This window comes from Colletotrichum phormii, assembly GCF_030913505.1.
Source record: "Colletotrichum phormii strain CBS 102054 chromosome Unknown BDP81scaffold_1, whole genome shotgun sequence".
In the NCBI taxonomy this organism is placed as follows: Eukaryota; Fungi; Ascomycota; class Sordariomycetes; order Glomerellales; family Glomerellaceae; genus Colletotrichum; species Colletotrichum phormii.
Genome location: NW_026851443.1, coordinates 2,185,956 through 2,204,337, shown reverse-complemented (window position 1 = coordinate 2,204,337; position 18,382 = coordinate 2,185,956). Strand labels below are relative to the sequence as shown.

The 18,382-nt window shown below is 54.5% G+C and overlaps 5 protein-coding genes across 5 annotated transcripts; 1 reads left to right on the top strand and 4 right to left on the bottom strand.

Annotated features, from left to right (window-relative positions):
- Positions 1-161: 161 nt before the first annotated feature.
- On the bottom strand, positions 162-1,331 carry BDP81DRAFT_307489 (putative aryl-alcohol dehydrogenase; the record flags this gene model as incomplete). Its single annotated transcript, XM_060583369.1, has 1 exon — positions 162-1,331. One exon carries the CDS (start codon positions 1,329-1,331, stop codon positions 162-164), a length of 1,170 nt encoding a protein of 389 aa, XP_060451836.1.
- Positions 1,332-2,009: 678 nt separating this feature from the next.
- Positions 2,010-4,119, bottom strand: BDP81DRAFT_10133 (sugar porter family MFS transporter). The gene is made up of 4 exons (XM_060581372.1): positions 3,579-4,119; positions 3,519-3,528; positions 2,702-3,460; positions 2,010-2,642 (listed from the first exon to the last, which is right to left on the bottom strand). The coding sequence occupies exons 1-4, from the start codon at positions 3,945-3,947 to the stop codon at positions 2,104-2,106; spliced, it is 1,677 nt and encodes a 558-aa protein (XP_060451835.1). The 5' UTR covers positions 3,948-4,119; the 3' UTR covers positions 2,010-2,103.
- Positions 4,120-5,783: 1,664 nt separating this feature from the next.
- On the bottom strand, positions 5,784-7,839 carry BDP81DRAFT_306221 (transcription factor SPT8; the record flags this gene model as incomplete). The annotated part of the gene is made up of 2 exons (XM_060583257.1): positions 5,784-6,015; positions 6,071-7,839. The coding sequence occupies 2 exons, from the start codon at positions 7,837-7,839 to the stop codon at positions 5,784-5,786; spliced, it is 2,001 nt and encodes a 666-aa protein (XP_060451834.1).
- A 1,359-nt stretch (positions 7,840-9,198) lies between these two features.
- BDP81DRAFT_388686 (P-loop containing nucleoside triphosphate hydrolase protein) lies at positions 9,199-12,453 on the top strand (the record flags this gene model as incomplete). The annotated part of the gene is made up of 5 exons (XM_060587163.1): positions 9,199-9,205; positions 9,438-9,754; positions 9,814-10,184; positions 10,238-12,376; positions 12,429-12,453. 5 exons carry the CDS (start codon positions 9,199-9,201, stop codon positions 12,451-12,453), a joined length of 2,859 nt encoding a protein of 952 aa, XP_060451833.1.
- A 2,983-nt stretch (positions 12,454-15,436) lies between these two features.
- Positions 15,437-16,546, bottom strand: BDP81DRAFT_306513 (SWIRM domain-containing protein; the record flags this gene model as incomplete). Its single annotated transcript, XM_060583285.1, has 1 exon — positions 15,437-16,546. One exon carries the CDS (start codon positions 16,544-16,546, stop codon positions 15,437-15,439), a length of 1,110 nt encoding a protein of 369 aa, XP_060451832.1.
- Between the last annotated feature and the right edge of the window lie 1,836 nt (positions 16,547-18,382).

Genomic DNA, 18,382 nt, shown 5'->3' with positions numbered 1-18,382 from the left:
AACATGATCTTAGTACTCATTTGTTGCAGCAGGCTTGTTCCGCCATATTCTCAAGTCACACCAAGCCTCCGTCAACGGACGGAATCAGAACGGAACGCCCCCTAACCCCCAAAGAAACCCCAATACCGAGGCTAGAACGCACCGAAACAAATTCCCCTTCATCAATCATACCCAATAGCTTTCGGCCGCCTCACGAAATCAACCTTGGCTGACGCAGCAATGATCGGGGCCGGCGTCCCCGACACATGAGGATCCCACCCCATGACATCGTACGGCCACCCAGGCTCCCACGTCTCCACGCTCTCGAGATAGGCAATCTGCGCCTCCGACAACTGGATCGTGAGCGCGTCGATGTTGTCCAGCATCTGCTCGACCTTGCGGCCCCCGACGACGGGGAACACGTACGGCACTTTTGCCATGACGTACGCCAGCGCCACGGCCGTGATGGACGACACGCCAACTTCCTCCGCCACCGCGGCCAGCGCTTTGCTCACGCGCATCTCCGTCTCCGTCTGGTCCGCCAGGTGCCGGAACGCCTGCCCTTCGTCGCCGCTCCGCCGGCGCGCCTCAATCATCTCCCGCGTCTTGAACTTGCCCATGCCCGCGGCGCCGTACGGCGCAATGGCCATGCCGAACTGTCGCGCCATCGGGATGATGTCCCGCTCCATGTCGCGCATGATGACGCTGTAGTAGCCCTGGTAGATGGAAAAGGGCGTCTTGCCGTGCGCGCGCGCGTACGTGTTGGCCGCGCTGACGACCCAGGCCGGGCAGTTTGATATCCCGAGGTAGTGCACTTTCCCTTGCTCGACGAGGTTATGCAGCGCGTTCATGACCTCCTCGATGGAAGCGGTATAATCCCACCACTGAATGTAAAAGACGTCGATCCAATCGGTGCGCAGCTTCGCCAGCGAGTCGCGGAGGCTCATGTGCATCGAGGCGCGCGAGTTGCCGCCCGCGTTCGGGCAGCGGCCTTTACCGAGGGCGTGCATACGGTAGTCGGCCGAGAACTTTGTCGCGACAACGCAGCGGTCCCGGACGCCGCGGACGTCCATCCACTCGCCGAGCCAGGCCTCGGATTGTTCGTGCTGGTAGCCGTTGGAGCAGTCGAAGAAGTTGCCGCCGGCGTCGAGGTAGGCGTCCAGCAGGCTGAAGGCGGCGTTCTTCCCGACGGGGCCCATGCCGTCTGACCAGGCCGTCCCTAGGGACATTGTGCCCATCTGGAGGGGTGAGACGCGGATCGCGGCGTTGGGGGAGAGGATGCGGTAGCGGGCGAGGGGTGTTGGGGGGTCCGGAGCCGGGAAGAAGAGCGTTCGAGCGCTTTCGGTAGCCATGATGGCGAGCTTTTCTAGTAACGGAACGTTTCTTGTCTGATCGTGGTCCTGGATTCTCCGATGTTGGCTGATGGGAATAATGAGCAACGGCCAAGATCGTTGCGATACCCAGGTATGAAGCAGCTTCACTGAATCAACCTACAGGTTTCTACATCGATGTGTACATACAATTTAATGACTCGGTGTTTGCTGCCATTGGGTTCTTATACTAATCTCTCGCAGGCAGAGCACTCAGTCTGACGGAATTGTTTGGCGTCGCCGTTTTGTGACGGGGCGTCGTCCGGGTGGCGCAGCGGTCTTCAATCAAGGAAAGACATACTAAGAGTTTTGGGCAACATTCCCCAGATCTCACCTGCGGAAGCTTTTGGGGAGGCCGCGGAGGTCTCTGACTTTGTCACGGAGAACGCATGGCCGCTGCCATCTACTCGCTTCTAGGGCACGTGTAGTTGCAGCTGTAGTGCAATGATGCCAGTGGCCAGACGAGCCCAAATTTCGCGTCTCCGAAGGATACCGAGAGGGTCCGAAGTAGACAAATTGAATTGGGCGCATAGTGCTTGCTGCTTGGCATGGCTGGCTGACTATCATGCCAGCCAGTCTGGTGACTTCCTCAACTCCGACAGGAACGAAGTCATTGCAACCGAAGAGTGTTTAACCGGAAGTCCACCGGACATGTAATATGCGTTAAAAATATCAAAATTCAAAATGATATCGCAATAGCCAGCGGCAGTGACCGCACCATACCCCGAAGCCTCATCGGGGAGGGCTGCTCGTCTTAATGATCGGCAGAAGTCATACCATCAACAACATACTCCTTGAAATCACGCGCCGGAACTCGTCTATCGAACAGGATATCCAACTCTTCGTACGTGCGGCCCATTGTCTCGGGAACACGGAACCAAGCCCAGATGAAGCACAACCCAGCCAGCCCTCCGAAGAAAAAGCCGAGCTTCCCTTGCATATTGGCCTCGTCCGGGTTAATCATGTACGGGATCGCCACGGTCATGATGATTCCCAAGACGCCCTGGGCAGCTGTGGCGAGCGCAATCGTCTTGGAGCGCACTCTTGTGGCTGAAGCCTCTGATATGAGGACGAAGCACACGGGTCCAACGGACAGGTCGTAGGCGAAGTTCCAGATGAGCATGAGGGATGACTCTGCCCAGGCCACGCCAGAGGGACGACCGGGGACGCAGTCTAGGATGCCGATGAGGAGCTGCAGGAATACCAAGGCGGCGAGTCCGGTGATGTAGATGGTTCGTCTGCCGTAGTGGATCAGGAAGTACCAGGAGATAACGGTGCCAAGGAATCCGACGGCTGATGAAGTTAGCCAAGGCGCATATTCTCGAGGGGAAAACAAAGGGTCAGCTGTTTACCAAGGAAGCCAATGGCCATATCGAATGCCTTGTCAGTAGGCAGACCGGCCTGCTGGAAGAAGTACGTCCCGTAGTTGATGAGATAGATGCCGCTGAGGACTTGAGTGCAGTAAACACCGACAGATATTTCCGTCCGCCTCAAATTGGCACCCTTCAAGCAATCGGAATAGGTGCTTCCGGCTTCAAGCTCTTGCTCAAGTTTGTCCGTTTCTACGATGAAGGCCAAAGAAGCGGCAACGTTGACCTTTTTGGAGGCCAGACGGCCCAGACTCTTCCTCGCGTCGTCCATTCTACCTTTTCTTACCAGCCACCACGGGCTTTCGGGGACAAAGAGCAATCCTGGGAGGATGACAAGAATCCAGAACCATTGCAGTGCAAAGGGCAAAGAATACGCCCAGTGAGTGTCGAGCTTGGAAGTCCCCGCTGTGACGCCGTTGGCAAGGAGCTGGCCCATGACGAAGCAGAGATTCACGTAGGACGTCAAATGGCCACGGATAGCAGTGGGGCAAACCTCGGAGGCGTAGGCTGGTGCGATGACCACGTACATGCCCAAGACGAGGCCACCGAGGAGCTCGCCGACCAGGAGGACGGGCAAGGAGCGCGCGAAGAATTGGATGAAGACGATGCCGGCGGTGAGAACCACGCACACGGCAAAGGTCAGTTTCCGGCCGTACCAGTCCATAGGGTACGCAGCGAAGAGGGCACCGACAACTTGACCGACGGGATTGCCCATGGAGAGTCCGGTCTGCCAAGCGGCAGCTGGACACATGTTAGTAAGAGAGATGCTTCAGCACGGGAACTCAAGTCTTAGACATACTAATGATGTACTGTAGCACGTCAGTATATGGTTCACGTATAAGAGGAGACGACAGCTTACGGAGCCCTCATATTCATAACCAAAATCTCTCTGAAACTGAGGCGTAGCGTAGAGGTTTCCGAGTAGTTGAGGATCGAATGCCAACATAATGACCCCAATGGACACGAAAGCAGACCACCCAATGGCAGCGGGGTAAAGCTTGACGGCCTGAGAGAACGTCAAGTTGTGCTCGAGACGAATAGCCTCGGCCAGGGCAGCGTCATCGGCACCGGGCTTCGCATCCGGAGCCACGGCAATGGTCTCGACATCTTTGGACGCCATCGCGGAACTATTACTATAGGATGAAGTATCGGCTCCCCGTAAAAGAGGCTGGATCTCGTCGTCTTGTGCGGCAGCCGTTACGGACGAGCGCGAGTGTGGGGGAGACATAATGATCTTATTTCCTCCTCAATGGTAGCAGCCGTAATGCAGATGACCCGGCCGGCCTTCACGTCTCAATGAGCGGGCACCACGGTATCGGGACCCCTCATCCCCGGCAAAGACCGGTGTGAGCCCCGAATGGCCAGACTCTATCAACCAAGGGATTCGAATCCAGGGCAGGGAGTGGTCAGCAGGTTTACGGAGTAGAGAGATATGAGAATCTCCGGCTCAACAGGGGAGGGGGGGAGGTGGTTGGGTGGTATTCGGACTAGGTACCTATGGTGTGTTGAAGATTGATAGAAGTTACCAGGCCCCAAATGAGAGCCAATCCGGGGTAAAAAGCCTGGGCGCATATGCCGCCTTCCGGTCTTATCAGGGAGGTATGTGGTCAGCTCACGCTAGACCGCTGTGGGATGTTGGAGATAGCGGTCCAACCGTTGTTGCAGTGACCCCCTTGCGGGTGCTTCGAGGTTGGCGGGGAAGTCCTTGTGACAGAGAGCCGAGACCTCCTCCCGAGCTTGATTTGACCACTGATCTACCTTCTGCGTACCTTGTCACTGTTGAGAGGTTGCCTCAAAATAAGATAAGATGGTACAGATATCACAAGGTAGACTCGAAAATGAAGAGCCTCTTCTGGCTTGCTATCACGTCGAGGTGATCCTGCATCTCTTTTCATCATGAAGTTTCATAACCACCCCACCTTTAATGAAAAGCCCCAACCGATGTGATTTAGCGTTCGATATAAGATGCAATGGTTGTAACTTTCTTTACCATTGGCCCCTTTTGGAATGAGCCTTGTCTTATCACCAATGAGACACTTAACTCTCTGCTTCTCATAGAGCTCGCTTGTTGCACCTCAAGAAGCCGTGTGAGATGAAATCACAACCGCCTGATTCCGATCCAGTATGGTGTTTCTGTTGGTATCACAGGCGTGATACATTTCCTCATGAGGGTGTATCTTCGGCAACAATCACGTCGATGTCCGTGATAATTGCTGTTGTTGTTCTTGTTACTTCCTATTTTACATTGTGGGCAGGGGTCGGTCGAAGTAGGTGGTGACGGCCTGGGTGGTTGCCCCACCTTAACCGGCCGTGGTGACTAAGCCAGTTGTCCCACTTCGCCCAGGGCAGGCGCCAGCCAGCCCACGATACCTGCCCATTGCTCCTTATCAGCCTTGCTGTTCCGACAGTTTCTATCATGACTCACCCTGCTATATACGCCCTGGCGTTTATATTACCAAAGATTTGGATAACGACTTTAGGAGACATAGATCGTTGCGGGGAGGTGTTCGTCGCGAACGGGCGGACGAAAACAGGAAACTACGAGTGAGCTAATATCTCTCTAGAAAGTCGAGATTTTCAGAGCGTTGTGTTATGATGAGAAGTCGAGAGTTTTCATCATTTAGCCTTGTCACTGACAAAACCAGCTTCTGAGTTGAACAGCCGCGGGTAGACCTCCGTTGAGAGCTCACCGGTGAACCATTTGATCCCTCAACTGAAACGGTCGTCAAAATCAAGGGTGATTGATTACCTTATGTAATCATCCCGAGTATATATAAGAAAGAAAATGAGGTAGCAAGCCTTGAGGCGCATGCATTAAAAGGGGTATCACATCGTACATCATATGGCTCCGCGGGGATTTAATAGATGGGTATTGATATTAGGCCTTGAGAATCCCAAGGTCTTTGAGAACGCTACAACTCTAAGACGAGTCACCGCCAGACTCCAAATTGTGCGTCGGTATTTTCTCCAAACTCCGTCTCTGCACCTCTCTCGTTCTCACGTCTTCGGTACGTGATTCGAATTCCAATCCTCGACTAGTAACCAAGAGTCAAAGTGCAGAGTTCTATTTTTCTTCGGTGACGCCGATCTCGTATCCAATCAGAACCTCGGTGCTCGTGCCTTCCCAACCGCGCGTTCCAGCAGTCGAGATCATGAAGCGGCATGTTCGATCAATGTAGAGTGAGGAAATGACACCAGCTCTAGGCGGGCCAGGAATAATCAGGAAGGGGACGGTGGAGTGCTTGAAAGCCCGCATGTCCTTGAGATCATACAGGCGAAGAATATCATGGGAAGCACTGCATGTATGTTAGCTTGACAATCGTCTTCTCATGCCGGCTTTTAATTACTTACCAGACGAGATGACGGCCATTCGGCATGGCTCGAACCGCACTTACGGCTCCACTTCCGGCCGGGAACTTGAGAGTCCTCTCTGGCGCCCAGCCACTTCTGGCCTTGTGGATGCTGTACTCCTCCACCGTTCCGTTTCGCCTGCCGGCGTAAATCCAGTTGCCGTCAGGACTCCAGCAGGCACCCATACACCAAGGCGGCACGCCTCGTTGACTGCCTATCCTTGCGACGGGGTCTTGAACACGCCGGTCCCATATTCTGATATTGCCATCAATGGCTGCGGAGAAGAAGACCGTGTCCGCTGACTGAGTTGGGTCCATGGCCGGGGGAGGAGGATCCGAGGCGAAAATCATGGAGGGTGATCCGGGGTTCGCGTCATCTGTCTGCGTATCGGGTAGAGGAGGAATTTCTGGAAAGTCGGGGACAGGCAGCTGCGCCGTAGCATCGCCCGCGCCGTCTAACGCCGAGGGACCATCTGTCGCAGTCGTATCTACAGCTGGTGCTGGGGGCTGATTTCTTGCGGCTTCGGGACTGCTGCTTCCTGGTGCCTGGACTGCTGGCGCAGAGGTGGCATCGGCGTTGAAGGCATTTGTCATATCGATATCGGCAGAGTGATCCATACCGCCGTCCTGCCCTGAGCCATCATGGAGAGTGGGCATTCCCATATCTCCCATCGCCCTCGAAAATTCGTCATCGTCATCGCCGCCATAATTGCCTGCGACGTTATCGCCAAAGAGTGAGCCAGTGTCACTGCCACCAAAGAGCGACTCATGTGCGGGTGACGCTTGTCCCTCAGCGCCCTCGCCAGCCATCGCAGGAGGCGGGGCTTCGATGCCGTTGGTATCGTCTACGGTGCCGTTTTGAGGAGGTTTGCTGTTATTCGAGGTAAAGGTTGGGTCAGGTTTGATTTCTTCCTCCATTGCCTCGGCAGGAATTGGTGCACCATTTACTGGACGAAGCTCGATAGCAGAAGTTTGACCTCCGCTGCCGTCGTAAGAACGTTTGACAGCGCCAGTGTTGAGATCCCAGTCGAAAATGTTCTTGTCCCAGCTGCCACTTAGGACGCTCTTCTCGTCTTGTGCCAGTGTCAACACGCTCACAGCATTAGTGTGTTGTTGCAGGCATGTTATGCGCTTTCCTTCATCGTGCCTTACGCTTTGGAGATTGATGCCACCAGATTCGAGACCTGAAAGTAGCCATAGCGCCTGCGAGTGGACAGCCAATGAGTAAACGGGCGATAGGATGTGTTCCTCGTTCCCTCTTGGGTTCGGCGGTCCGGGTTCCTCATTCTCCCAGTATGACATCAAAATGCCCGCCTTGACGACACTATCGACAAAGGGGTGTCTTTGCGCCACTGTGAGGAGTTGTTTGCCGTTTATTGTACCAGGCCCGTCGTACTTTCGGATATAGCCGTCGGAGCCTCCTGTCATCCAGAAGCGAAGATCGGGCGTGATGGCGACTGCGTTCACACTCGTTGCCTGCGGCGCAGCCATCGTAGGCACAATATCGTACAGTCGAGCATTCACGGCTTCGGGTCGGACGCTTGGGAATAGACTTGAGGACAGCAGTGGTGATCCGCTCTTTATCCCCGGCGACCCTCCCGCGCCAGCCGAACCAGCTCTAGAAGGCACTCTTGCATCTCTTGCAGCTGCGTCGTCGCCCTTCTCTTGCGCATCATCGCCTGTCTCCTCGCGGTCGTTATCCTCTTGATCGTCGTCGTTGTCTTCCTCCTCGTTCTCCATGTCTCCCTCTGCATCGTCTACATCCTCCATGACCTCGTCCTGGTCATTCTGGTCGTTCTGATCATTGTCGGAGCTCGCGTTTGAGTCTAGGTTGCCAGGGCAGGTCAGCGGGATTTGAGGAAACAGCACAAGTCTCCGAAACATACCTCTATCATCGTCATCCATTTTGAAGCTCCGCTATATAGAAATGCGAACAATGCACAGCTATGAAGTCGCAAGCAGAACGCTGGAGTTCGTGCAGAAGGTCCGCGGCGTTCGCAGGGTGGCGCCGGGGTCGGAGAAGCGGTTAAGTTCGTTCGCGACTAATTATGTATCTTTGAGATGTCGCCACGCGAAGAGTTCCGTTCCATTCCGAATAATAAAAGGGGTCTGTTAACAAAGTTGGCGGCAATGGGTTGTGGAAGATGGGTGGTTGGTGGACGCTACTAATGTTCGTTGCGCATGGAATCGTCGCGAAAGCTGCGGTCGCGACGACGTGCTGGGTTGGAGCACCGCAGCAGCTAGCTCGGTGGGGCCGCCCTGGTGCTGTGCGCCCACTTCTATCACCCTGTGTGCCTGTGCTGTGCGCCTCGCCAGGGCAGTTTAGCTTTCGATTACGGCGGGGAGACGACAAGGTTACCAAGCCCAGTCGCGCTAGCATCCCCTGGAGCACCGCCGCCGCATCCCCTATCCGTACGAGAGCGCTCCGGAGCGGAAGCATCGCCGGATGATTCGGCCGGGCAAGCCGTTCCGGCAGAACTTCGGCGCCGCCCCATTGGGGATCAGCCGGAACCACCGGTCTCTCAACGACCTCCCAACTACACCTCCGCCTTGAGGATCTCTGAGATTTCTCGCGCCCGATGCGCAATATTATCCATACGTCTGCAGCCTTGACAAGTGTCCGAGCATGATAAGATCGCCTCCAGTCCACCTTGTACTATGGCACACCTAATCTGCCTCAAAACAACGGACAATCATGGTTTTTGTCTTGTCATCCCTGGTCACTCACCCTTCTCTCTCATGACCTACGCGGTTGATGCTGTCTAGAACTAGGGTCGGGCAGAGTGTCTACGTTGTTACTTTCCGCACGGCTCAGCTGCGTTTGCATCAACCCCGTTGCAGCCTCCATGCCAGGCAGGACCCTTCCAAACATGTTGCGGGTATCTTTTTTGCATGGGTTGTATCTTCGCTTGATGGTTTTGCTAGGCTCTCATGTAGGAGCCCGTCGCTGTATAAGCCTCTTGCCAAGCCTGCGTTGTCCTGCAAACACTTGAGATAATGTAGGTAGCTTACCGCTCTCAGCAAGCTAGCTTGTCAGGAGTTTTTCTTTTGCAATCATTGTATTTTCTTTCCCCTGGAAACTGTCGTGAGTCTCAACTTGTTCAAGTCCGTGGCGGACCCTATGGTTTTATGTGTGGTAAGTCGCTCTCTCCATGTTAAAGCATAGCCCGTCGATTAACACAAGCCCATCGGGCCTAAGGTACTTTATAAACCATTCCTAGATTGCCAAGTCTTTGTTTCAAAACATGTATGGTTCCTCAGCTAGCAGCAAGTATTGTACCTTATCCGAGGCTCAAAAATACTTTCTTCAGTCACATAACCAAACACGTTTCTCACCTCACGGTCTTGAAATACTGACCTACCTTCAGGACTGTACTTGATCATGTCCCAGAAACCGCCCCCTGACCGCAAAATCGCAACCAGCTCGCCTCATGCCCGCCCACACTCTGAGATAAGCTGGCGCGATACACCCGAACTGCCACGGGCCGAGGAGATCATGAAAGAAGCCTGCATACTCCCAAAGAAGAACGGCCTAAACGCCGTCTACCCGACGAAAAGCGCATATCTCCGGGCCCAGTATGACCTCCTACGCTTCGAGGGCGTCGAGCCTCTCCGCAGAGCCGTTCAAGAGTACAAGTCCGCGCCCGAGATGGCAGAGAGCACTGAGACATCCATATACACCGATGTAAGCAAAATCTTGCCAGAACCATCACGAGATTGTATCTAAATGGGAAATACAAAAAGGTCTTTGTCCGCGGAGTCAACATCATACGCCTCGGAGTCATGGTCCGCGTCACCTTGTCCGCCGTCCGCGCACGGCAGCTCATCAACTGGCCAGCATCTCAGCGTGTGGTCCCCGGCACGATAGTAGCCCTGTCTCCAGCTTCGGATCGCTTTAGAACACAGTGTATCGTGGCAGTGGTGACGGGTCGCTACGACGAACTCGCTGGCAGTTCATCGGCGCCTCCTCCTCTGGATCTGGAATTTTCCGATCCTGGCATCACGGCCGGCTTTATGGAGCCAGACCAGGAGTATGTCATGGTCGAAGCCCGCTCCAACTACTTTGAAGCCGTTCGGCACGTTTTGGAAGGCCTCAAGCAGACGGCAGAAGACGAGTAAGACAAGAAGAGACTCTGGAAGGGGTCATTGAGCTGATGTGTTTTTCCAGTTCGCCATTCGACAAGTACTTCGTCGGCCAGCTGAACATCGTCGGCATGCCTAATTCTTTCTCGCCCTCCTCCACCACACTGGACATCTCAGCCCTCCACGATGGTCTCCAACGCCCACAACCCATCCACATCCCTGTCCAAGGCGACATACCCATCCACATCCAACAGAAAACAAGACTAGATCAATCCCAGCTCCAAGCTCTCCAGCGCATGACAACAAAAGAGCTCGCCATAGTCCAAGGCCCCCCCGGAACAGGAAAGACACACACATCCATGGCCGCGCTCAAAGTCCTGCTAAGCACACAACGCTCCAACGTCCCCATCATCGTCACAGCCCAAAAGAACGACACCGTCGACGAGCTCCTCGTCAGATGCCACCAGCTCGGCGTGGCCTTTGTACGTCTGGGAGGCCAGGCTAAAGATGAGGTCGTCGCCAGCCGGACGCTCTTTAACCTCCGCATGCGATCTCGCGGCAAGACCTGGAGCAAGAGCGCGCTCGAGAAACGTCTCGTCTCTCTCAGGTCTCAGGCGAGGCTCCTCCTTCAACGCTGCTTCCCGCCCGCTCACCAGCAATTGATCTTACCGGAGCACTTTCGGGAGGTTGGCTTGATCAGCGCCGAGCAGCATGTCTCGGTCATGAAATGCTGGGATGGCGACCTCAAATCCATCGCCGGAGAGGGATCCCGACACCCGCTCGGGCCGTGGCTCAGTGATCGTCTGCTTTCAAAGATGCCGCATAGGAGCGTCCACGTTCCTATCAGCGACGGTGTTGACGATGAAGAGGCAGCCTCAGGGTCTGGCGTCAGCGATAAGGGCTCTGCTTGCAACAAGAAGGAGCAGTTATCAGGCAAACCTATCCCAATCGCGCGATGGAATAGCATTAAAGACTCAAGCGGTGTTGCTGTCAGCGACAAGCTAGCACAAGAGCTGCTCGCGCATAACGGGAACCTCTGGTTGATTGCGCCCAAGTATCGTGGCATGGTATACCAGTACCTCGAACGTAGATACATCACATCAACCAAGCTAGCCCTCTCCGCCGTCTTCAAACAGCTCGACAACGTCGTCCAGAAGCTCAAGGTCACACGCTGGCAAGAAGACATCACCGCCATCCGCGACTCAAAGGCCCGCATCATAGGATGCACGACAACAGGCCTCACAAAGTACCGCAAGCTCATCGCCGCGCTACGCCCCCGCATCATGATGATCGAAGAAGCCGCCGAGACCCGCGAGGCAAACATTACCGCCGCGCTGTTCCCTTCCCTGGAGCAGATCATCCTCGTCGGCGACCACATGCAGCTGGCGCCCCACGCTGACGTCCTGGAGCTCAGCAAGCCCCCCTTCTACCTCAACGTGTCTCTGTTCCAGAGGCTTGTGGAGCGCGGCTTGGAGCATTCCACCCTCCAGGTGCAGAGACGCATGGCGCCCGACATTCGCAAGCTGCTGAGCGCGTGGTACCCTCTCCTGGTGGACCACCCTTCGACATTAGACCGGGAAGCCGTTCCAGGTATGGGCTCGAAGAGCCTGCTGTGGTTCAACCACCAACGCCCCGAGTCATCTAACCGGTACTGTAGCAAAGTCAACACTTTCGAGGCCGACATGATTGTCGGGCTGTACAGCCACCTAGTCTCCAACGGCACAAGCCCCTCAGAAATCACCATCCTGACCTTCTACAGCGGACAAAAGGCCTGTATCGAAAACGGCCTCCGCCAAACCCGCAGCGTCGGCCGCCTCGGGCCCGAGGTCCAGACCGTAGACGGGTACCAGGGCAGAGAGAACAGCATCATCCTCATCTCCATCACCAGAAGCCCAGAAGACCGTTCAAAACCGGACGCGGGCTTCCTCAACGACCTAAGACGCGCCATCGTGGCCCTCAGTCGTCCTCGACATCTGCTCGTCATCCTCGGCGATATGCAGAATCTGCTAGCATCATCGGCTCGACCCATCTGGAGCGAGGTCTTGATTAGGATGGAGGCCCCGCCCACGGACTACATCCCCGTCTTCTGCAAAGCGCACGGGAGTGAGATTCGCATCCAGCAGCCGGGTGATTGGGCAAGGCTTGCGGGTAAGGGAGGCTGTAGTATGCGCTGTGGGCGAACGACGGGTGCACGAGGAGCAATATGCGGCCGAAAGTGCCACGGGTACGTTGGTCCCAAAGCCTTTTCAAGAAAGAATGCTAACTGAATAAGAAAGAATGCTAACTGGATCTGGCGTTTAGAGGTTCTTGCAAGCCCATGGTCAGTGACGCGTTCACGGACAGCAACGCGCGGGCAATTTCTGAGCTCCCCATTGCGACGAGCATCTCGAGCCCTCCAGAGCAGGAAGATAGATCTCATAGACCTTAGTGGTGTTTAGGGTGGTTGACTGAGAGGAACGCCTGGAAGTGGGTAGACAGAAGTGAGGATTTGGAAGATGGACCCAAGAGTCGGTCTGCACACGGCATATGAGACTGGCTGAAGATCGACGTCTAGAAGAGCAATGCGAGGCCGCTGAGGCAGATCACAGACCCAGGCAGTAGTAGCTTGGGGAGGGCACAATGTAACAAGTTCCGATGATCAAGCCCGAGACCTTTCAACAAACATGGACCTGCATCAAAGCTAATGACGAGTGAAGCGTGGCCCGAAGTAAACCAGCTAGAATCAGACGTGATGAGCCAAGTCAACGCGAATACGTCTCCATGGACATGGCTCAACCACTCAGTCTTCCCTCCCGAGATGATGCTCTGCATCGAACCATCGAGTCGACGTCAAAAGCTGCCAAGAGTCAAACCGACATCATGGCGCAACCGCTTCGCGGCCCAAGTAACGCTTCAGTAACAAAAGAAGTTGTGCGAGAGAAGAGAGAAACAGAGCCCTCGGACGATGTTGTTTCCAGAAATGTTTTCCGTCCGTCTTATCGATAGCTTATCGTGCATTGCGAGATGGAAGTGACCTTTCAATCCTCTTTGCCTCAGGCCATGAGGCCGCCTTCCTTCAGCACCAGTACCACGGTAATAAGTTGCAAGAGACCGCACTTACATTTCCAATACCTGCACACCCCCTCCTCTTTGGTCAAGGCATCGAACAGACCTACCCACACAGCACGAGGCGTCCGGGATGGTAGGGGCCACACCCGCTGCGGGCTACGGCAGCGCAGTCCTAGGGCCCCCGGGGAGCGGTCCAGCGGAAGCGAAATTTTTCTTTGCATTTGGCACGAGGCGGGAATGGAGGCAGAAACGGCTAGGAGCTCTTCTTTTTCTCTTCATCCAACTGTGCAAAGTAGCCAATTAATACTTCTAGTCTATATCGAGATCGGCTTGAGGCGAGGCGAGTCGGGGTGTATTACACGAACGTTTCTCACTGCATGACATATCTAGCTTTTCCTTCATGGCAAGCAAGCTTGGTCGAGGACAAGATTCGGCAGGGACCTCGTTTCTCACCGTTTCTGTTTGGGGCGTTTTGGTCTGAGAGAGAATCTCGAGATGAAGGTTAAGCCAGTCGCCATCGTCATTGACTCTTCCCCATCCCGATCGCAGGTCAATTGCGTCGTCTGAGTGGTCAATGCCATTGCCCATCCCATGATTCTCGTCCCGTAACGGCGGCCAGAGGAGACGAGAGCGAGTGTGCTCGTCTACAATCTTGCAGACCAATCGATCTGCCGGGCTGATTTGCGCCCTGCTCATCACATCACCGGGAGACTTGGGTGGTGTTCATCTTTCCATACAGAATGCGAGTGAGTCGGACGAACCTGGGTCGGCCACAAGACGAGCAGACAGTCAACTGTCATAAGGCAATATCGACAACAAAATCATGGAGACGAGAAAGCTTGAACGCTTTGGTAGGACGAGTCGCCCTGCTCATCAGACATTCCATCAAGGGGAAGGAATGTGAGGATAAGTGAGCAGGCCCCCGGTGCCGCCAAAGGAGCAAGATGAGTGATGCTGCGGGGATGAGATGTGCCTCAGGCAATTGAGGCAGAGAGATACGAACCCGTTGACTGTCACAGTCACACCCCCGAGCCCGCGGCAATCCTGGGGGCAGGCCAAGGCTCCCTTCCGCCCAACCGCCGTGGCGCCCTAGCATGACGGTGCAGCAACTGACACCTGTGTTGGCTCGATCCGAACGTCCAATTCCCCCCCCCCCACCCCAGCGTCGATCAACAGAACCCGGGCTCCGCTGAAGAGCCGTAGTCTTGACACGCCCCTCCAAAGAGGGAAGGGAAAATGGGGAAGAACACAACCTTGGTACAGGTCCATCTCATAGGGCTGAGCTAGCATCTTCAATAACATCTTGCCAGCGCCATCACAGCTTCACAGGTCACGACCATCACGGAACTGCCACTACTGATGTTTTTTTTTGTCACATGATATCTTGTATAAGCTTGCTATACTCAGTTCGCTAGAAATTGCCCGACAACCCTGACGGGTGGTTATTGACGGTTGACACACAGTAAAATCCTGGACAAAATGTTATGGCGTCATTGACCCTAAGACCGTCCTGTCCTCCTAGTAGAGAAATAGCTGCCATACCACAACTGAAAACCACCCAACAACAAAGCAGCCATAGTCAATCTTCAGACTATCCTAGCGACTCAGCCACGTGCTGATACATTGGCCGCAAACGTAACCTGCCCTGACCCGAAACCGATTGTCCTTTGACCAAAACTGCTGGAAAGGGGGGTATGATGACCAAATGACACAAATGCAAACCAAAGAAAGGAGATTGTGATGGAGTGGGGTGACAAGACTGGGGTAATCAGATTTCTGTCGCACTCCGGGTATCATGGTAATGTCCCTAATGCTCTGATGTGGTGAAAAGGCTGTGTGTCCGTGATGTGATGCCGCATGCGTGATGAAACAGACCCAAAATATCAAAACCGAGTGAAACCTGATTCCGCTCTCGCTGAACAAAAGAAACGCGCAGGAGGTAAGTGTACCGTATCCCGCGATACTGGAACTAGGAAATCCGAGTGTAGAGACCAATCCAAAACCTAAATCGCTGTATGCATAGAAGTGCCCCCAAAAAAGGAAAAAAAAAGAAGGAGGGGATAACTTGAGTTGTTCTCATGTGTCGTATGTCGTAAGTCTATTCAAGTCATCGTAAGAGTGGCGTCGTGGAAATAGTTTCGAGATATGACGCAGGTAAATATAGGTATACCAAAGTCAAACACCACGGATCATGCCAGATGATTCATGGTTCTGAAGAACAAGATGCTTGCAATGTTCAGAGAAATTTGGCCGTCCACTTGAGGTCTAGCCAGCCGACCTTGTCGAAAGCTGTCCAGAGCTTGGAGGCTTTGTTGACATCAATCTTACAGGCCTGCTGAGCGTCCGTCTTGCGGAACTCCTTGCTAACCTTTGCACACTCGACCCGGCGGACGAAAATGCGTCGCTTGCTTGTAAGATAAGTGGCGCAGTCTAGACGAAGGTTGGCGGCAAGGTTAACCTCGTCAGGGTGAAGCAAGTGGACGTTAGGGTCGTCGCTGAGATCGATGGGAGCACCCTTCCAGTCTACCTTCAAGCAGTTGGGCTTGTCTGGCAGCGAGGAGGTCGGAGGGCAGTAGTCAGGAAGAGCAGCAAAGTCGCGGTCCTCTCTGTTTGGTGCCACGACACGACGAGTAGGGTCTGGAGTCGAGCTCACACGGCGAGCATGGCGAGTAGGAGGACTGTTGCGGATGGGCCGGGGAGCCTGGGGCTTGCCAACACGTTCAGGCTTTGGATTTGAAGATGAGGGAATCCTAGGCTTGCTGACTGCTGGTTTGTTGGAGGCCTTGACGGGTGCGGACTTGGCTGGGGCGATGTTCTGATATCGCACGACGCTGTTCCACCGGGCGTGGTTCAGCTTCCGATCGGCTCTGACCTGGTCCCTCTCCTTCTCGTACCAAGACTTCCTCTTATTCGCAAAGAGTCTCATGACCTGCGACTTGAGTTGTAGAGCTAATTCGTAATCTTCTCTGAGAGGAGGCGAGCCCTCGCGGAACAGGCCAGGAGGCCGCGTGACAATGTGCTCGTCGACAATGCGCCTGTGTTCGATGGATTCGGTGCTGGGAAATAGAGGTGGCTGTGTCGGACTCGAAGCCGCCTCCTCACGAGGGTACAAGATCGGATCCTTTGCAGGTGTTCCAGGAATGATCACGTTGCTGGACTCTGTGATGTAAGGCGAGACTGGAGGCGACATGGGCATGTGGGGCTTGGTCGATTCGTTGGCTTGAGAAGCACCCGATACAATCTGTGTCTTGATTTGTTGACCTTGGCTGAAGCTGTCGTAGGGAATCGGCTCTGGAGGAGACATTAGATTGCTGATGTCGAAAGTCCTCTTCGGCTCGCGAGCCATCGTGGTTGCTTGATGCGGCGTCATGTTGTAGTTGGGCTCCATCGCTTGTGAGATTGAGGTTGACGAAGACGGTTGCATCCTAGAGAAGTTGAATGGGATTTGGGGAGCGTGAGTCGAGTCAATGGTTCTTGTAGGTTGCGGAGCGGCGGTATGGTTGGGTTTGTCAGCCATCTTATATGTTGTTGGTGGCGAGGCGGAGTATGGAGATATCGGAGTTGGGGTCTTTCGGGTGTAAGGGAAGCCGGTGGACAGCGGAAGAACAATTGCGTGTTCAGGGCTGAAGACGGGTTTGAAAAAGCAAAAGTTTTTTTTTTTTCGCTCTAAGCGTCTGGCTGCCTTTGAAAGAGATTTAATTGACCAGAAGGTTTGAATGTGTTAGGAGGAGCGAGGACCGTCAGTGGGAATTTGTGACCCAATTGATGATGACGTTCGCTGCGGGAAGCTTGATCGAGTGTCGCTTTACTGCGGTCGGGTGCTGACGCAGCCGTGCTGAAGATGGTGGACAGTGGGGAGCAATGCAATCGACCAGTTACTTGTGCGCTCGATGACAAGCACAAACCTCCATTGACTTGAATTGAATCAACAGTAGACGGAAGTGTGCGTCAATGTCAAACGAGGAGCGAGAGGGCACAGAATGGATAAATACTGTTATTCGGGGCGGGGCGAGGCGACCGAAGCGAATTGATATCTGTGTGGAGGGGCGGGCGGGTTGGTGGCGGTATTTACCAGCTGAGAGGTTTCGAGTAGTGGCGATGAATGCTGGGCAGAAGAACGGCACAGTTTCGAGAGCTGGTTATGTCGATGTTTGGCACGGTAAACGGAGAGAACTGGTGGAAAAGAAGAGGAAGAAGGGAGCGCAAAGCGTGGCTCGGAGGGCAGCAAGACGAATAATAAGGACTGGTCTAAAGCGAAGCCTGGCGCAAAGTGGATGATGGATGACTGAAGGAGGAGAAGTGCAGACAGGTGAGTACGAGTGAGCGAGTGAGTGCCAGGTCAGGTTGGGCAGGAGGATGAGGACAGGATGAGGAGGAGGAGGAGTAGAAGGAGGAGTAGGGTGAGGGGAGTAAGGTAGGTAGAGGGTAAGGTAGGGTGAAGAAGATGGAGACGGGGGAGGGCGTGCAGGGTGTCACAGTCCACAGTGGGTGTAAGTACCGACGAATACGGTACCAGGCAGGACCTTCGGGAAGATAGATAGAAGACGGGAGACGGTCGGGGGAACTTTCAAGGCACGAACGATGCCTGGAGCGAATCTACCTGGCCGGACCTGGAACATTGAGGTAAGAAAGAGAACGGGTCACCACTGAACAGCACAGAACGGGATTATTGGAACAGAGAAGGCCGAAACAGAGAAACAGATGTTCCCGATGACCCTGCCATGTCTCCCACTGCTTACCTGCCCGTACTCCGTAGACAGTAAGGTAGAATGCGAATGTGGAAAGTGGTTCCCTTTCCCTTCCCTCTTCCTGCTTTAGGTGGGTGTTTGGGGTCTTCAGGTTGTTCTGGCTGGGAAAGAAGAAGAGTCACCCATCGAAGTGTTAGTCGCACACCCCTTGCGACTGGCCCACCTAACTCTCTTTCCCTAAGGTGCACCCGCTCCTTGTCTGAATCATCTGTGTGACCCCACACCCCCCAATCCAGCTCAATTGCACGCCCTCTATTTGCGTCCAGTGAGCGATGTGTTGCCTTGCAGGCTTACCCAGTCAGACCGAGCCACACCTCACCACTCATTTTCCTGGCATTGCACTCTGATATGAAATGTTCAAGGCAGAAGTCGAGGAAGCCCCCAGGATTGAGCATGAGTTGTTGATGTTGTCGGAGTTGTTGTTTTGGTTGTTG

What these genes read in the sequence shown, in the direction of transcription:
- BDP81DRAFT_10133 (XM_060581372.1), bottom strand. Translation starts at nt 3,947, where the DNA reads ATGTCTCCCCCACACTCGCGCTCGTCCGTAACGGCTGCCGCACAAGAC. An exon ending in TATGGCCATTGGCTTCCTTG is followed by an intron (nt 2,643 to 2,701) that starts GTAAACAGCTGA and finishes TAACTTCATCAG; the next exon opens with CCGTCGGATTCCTTGGCACC.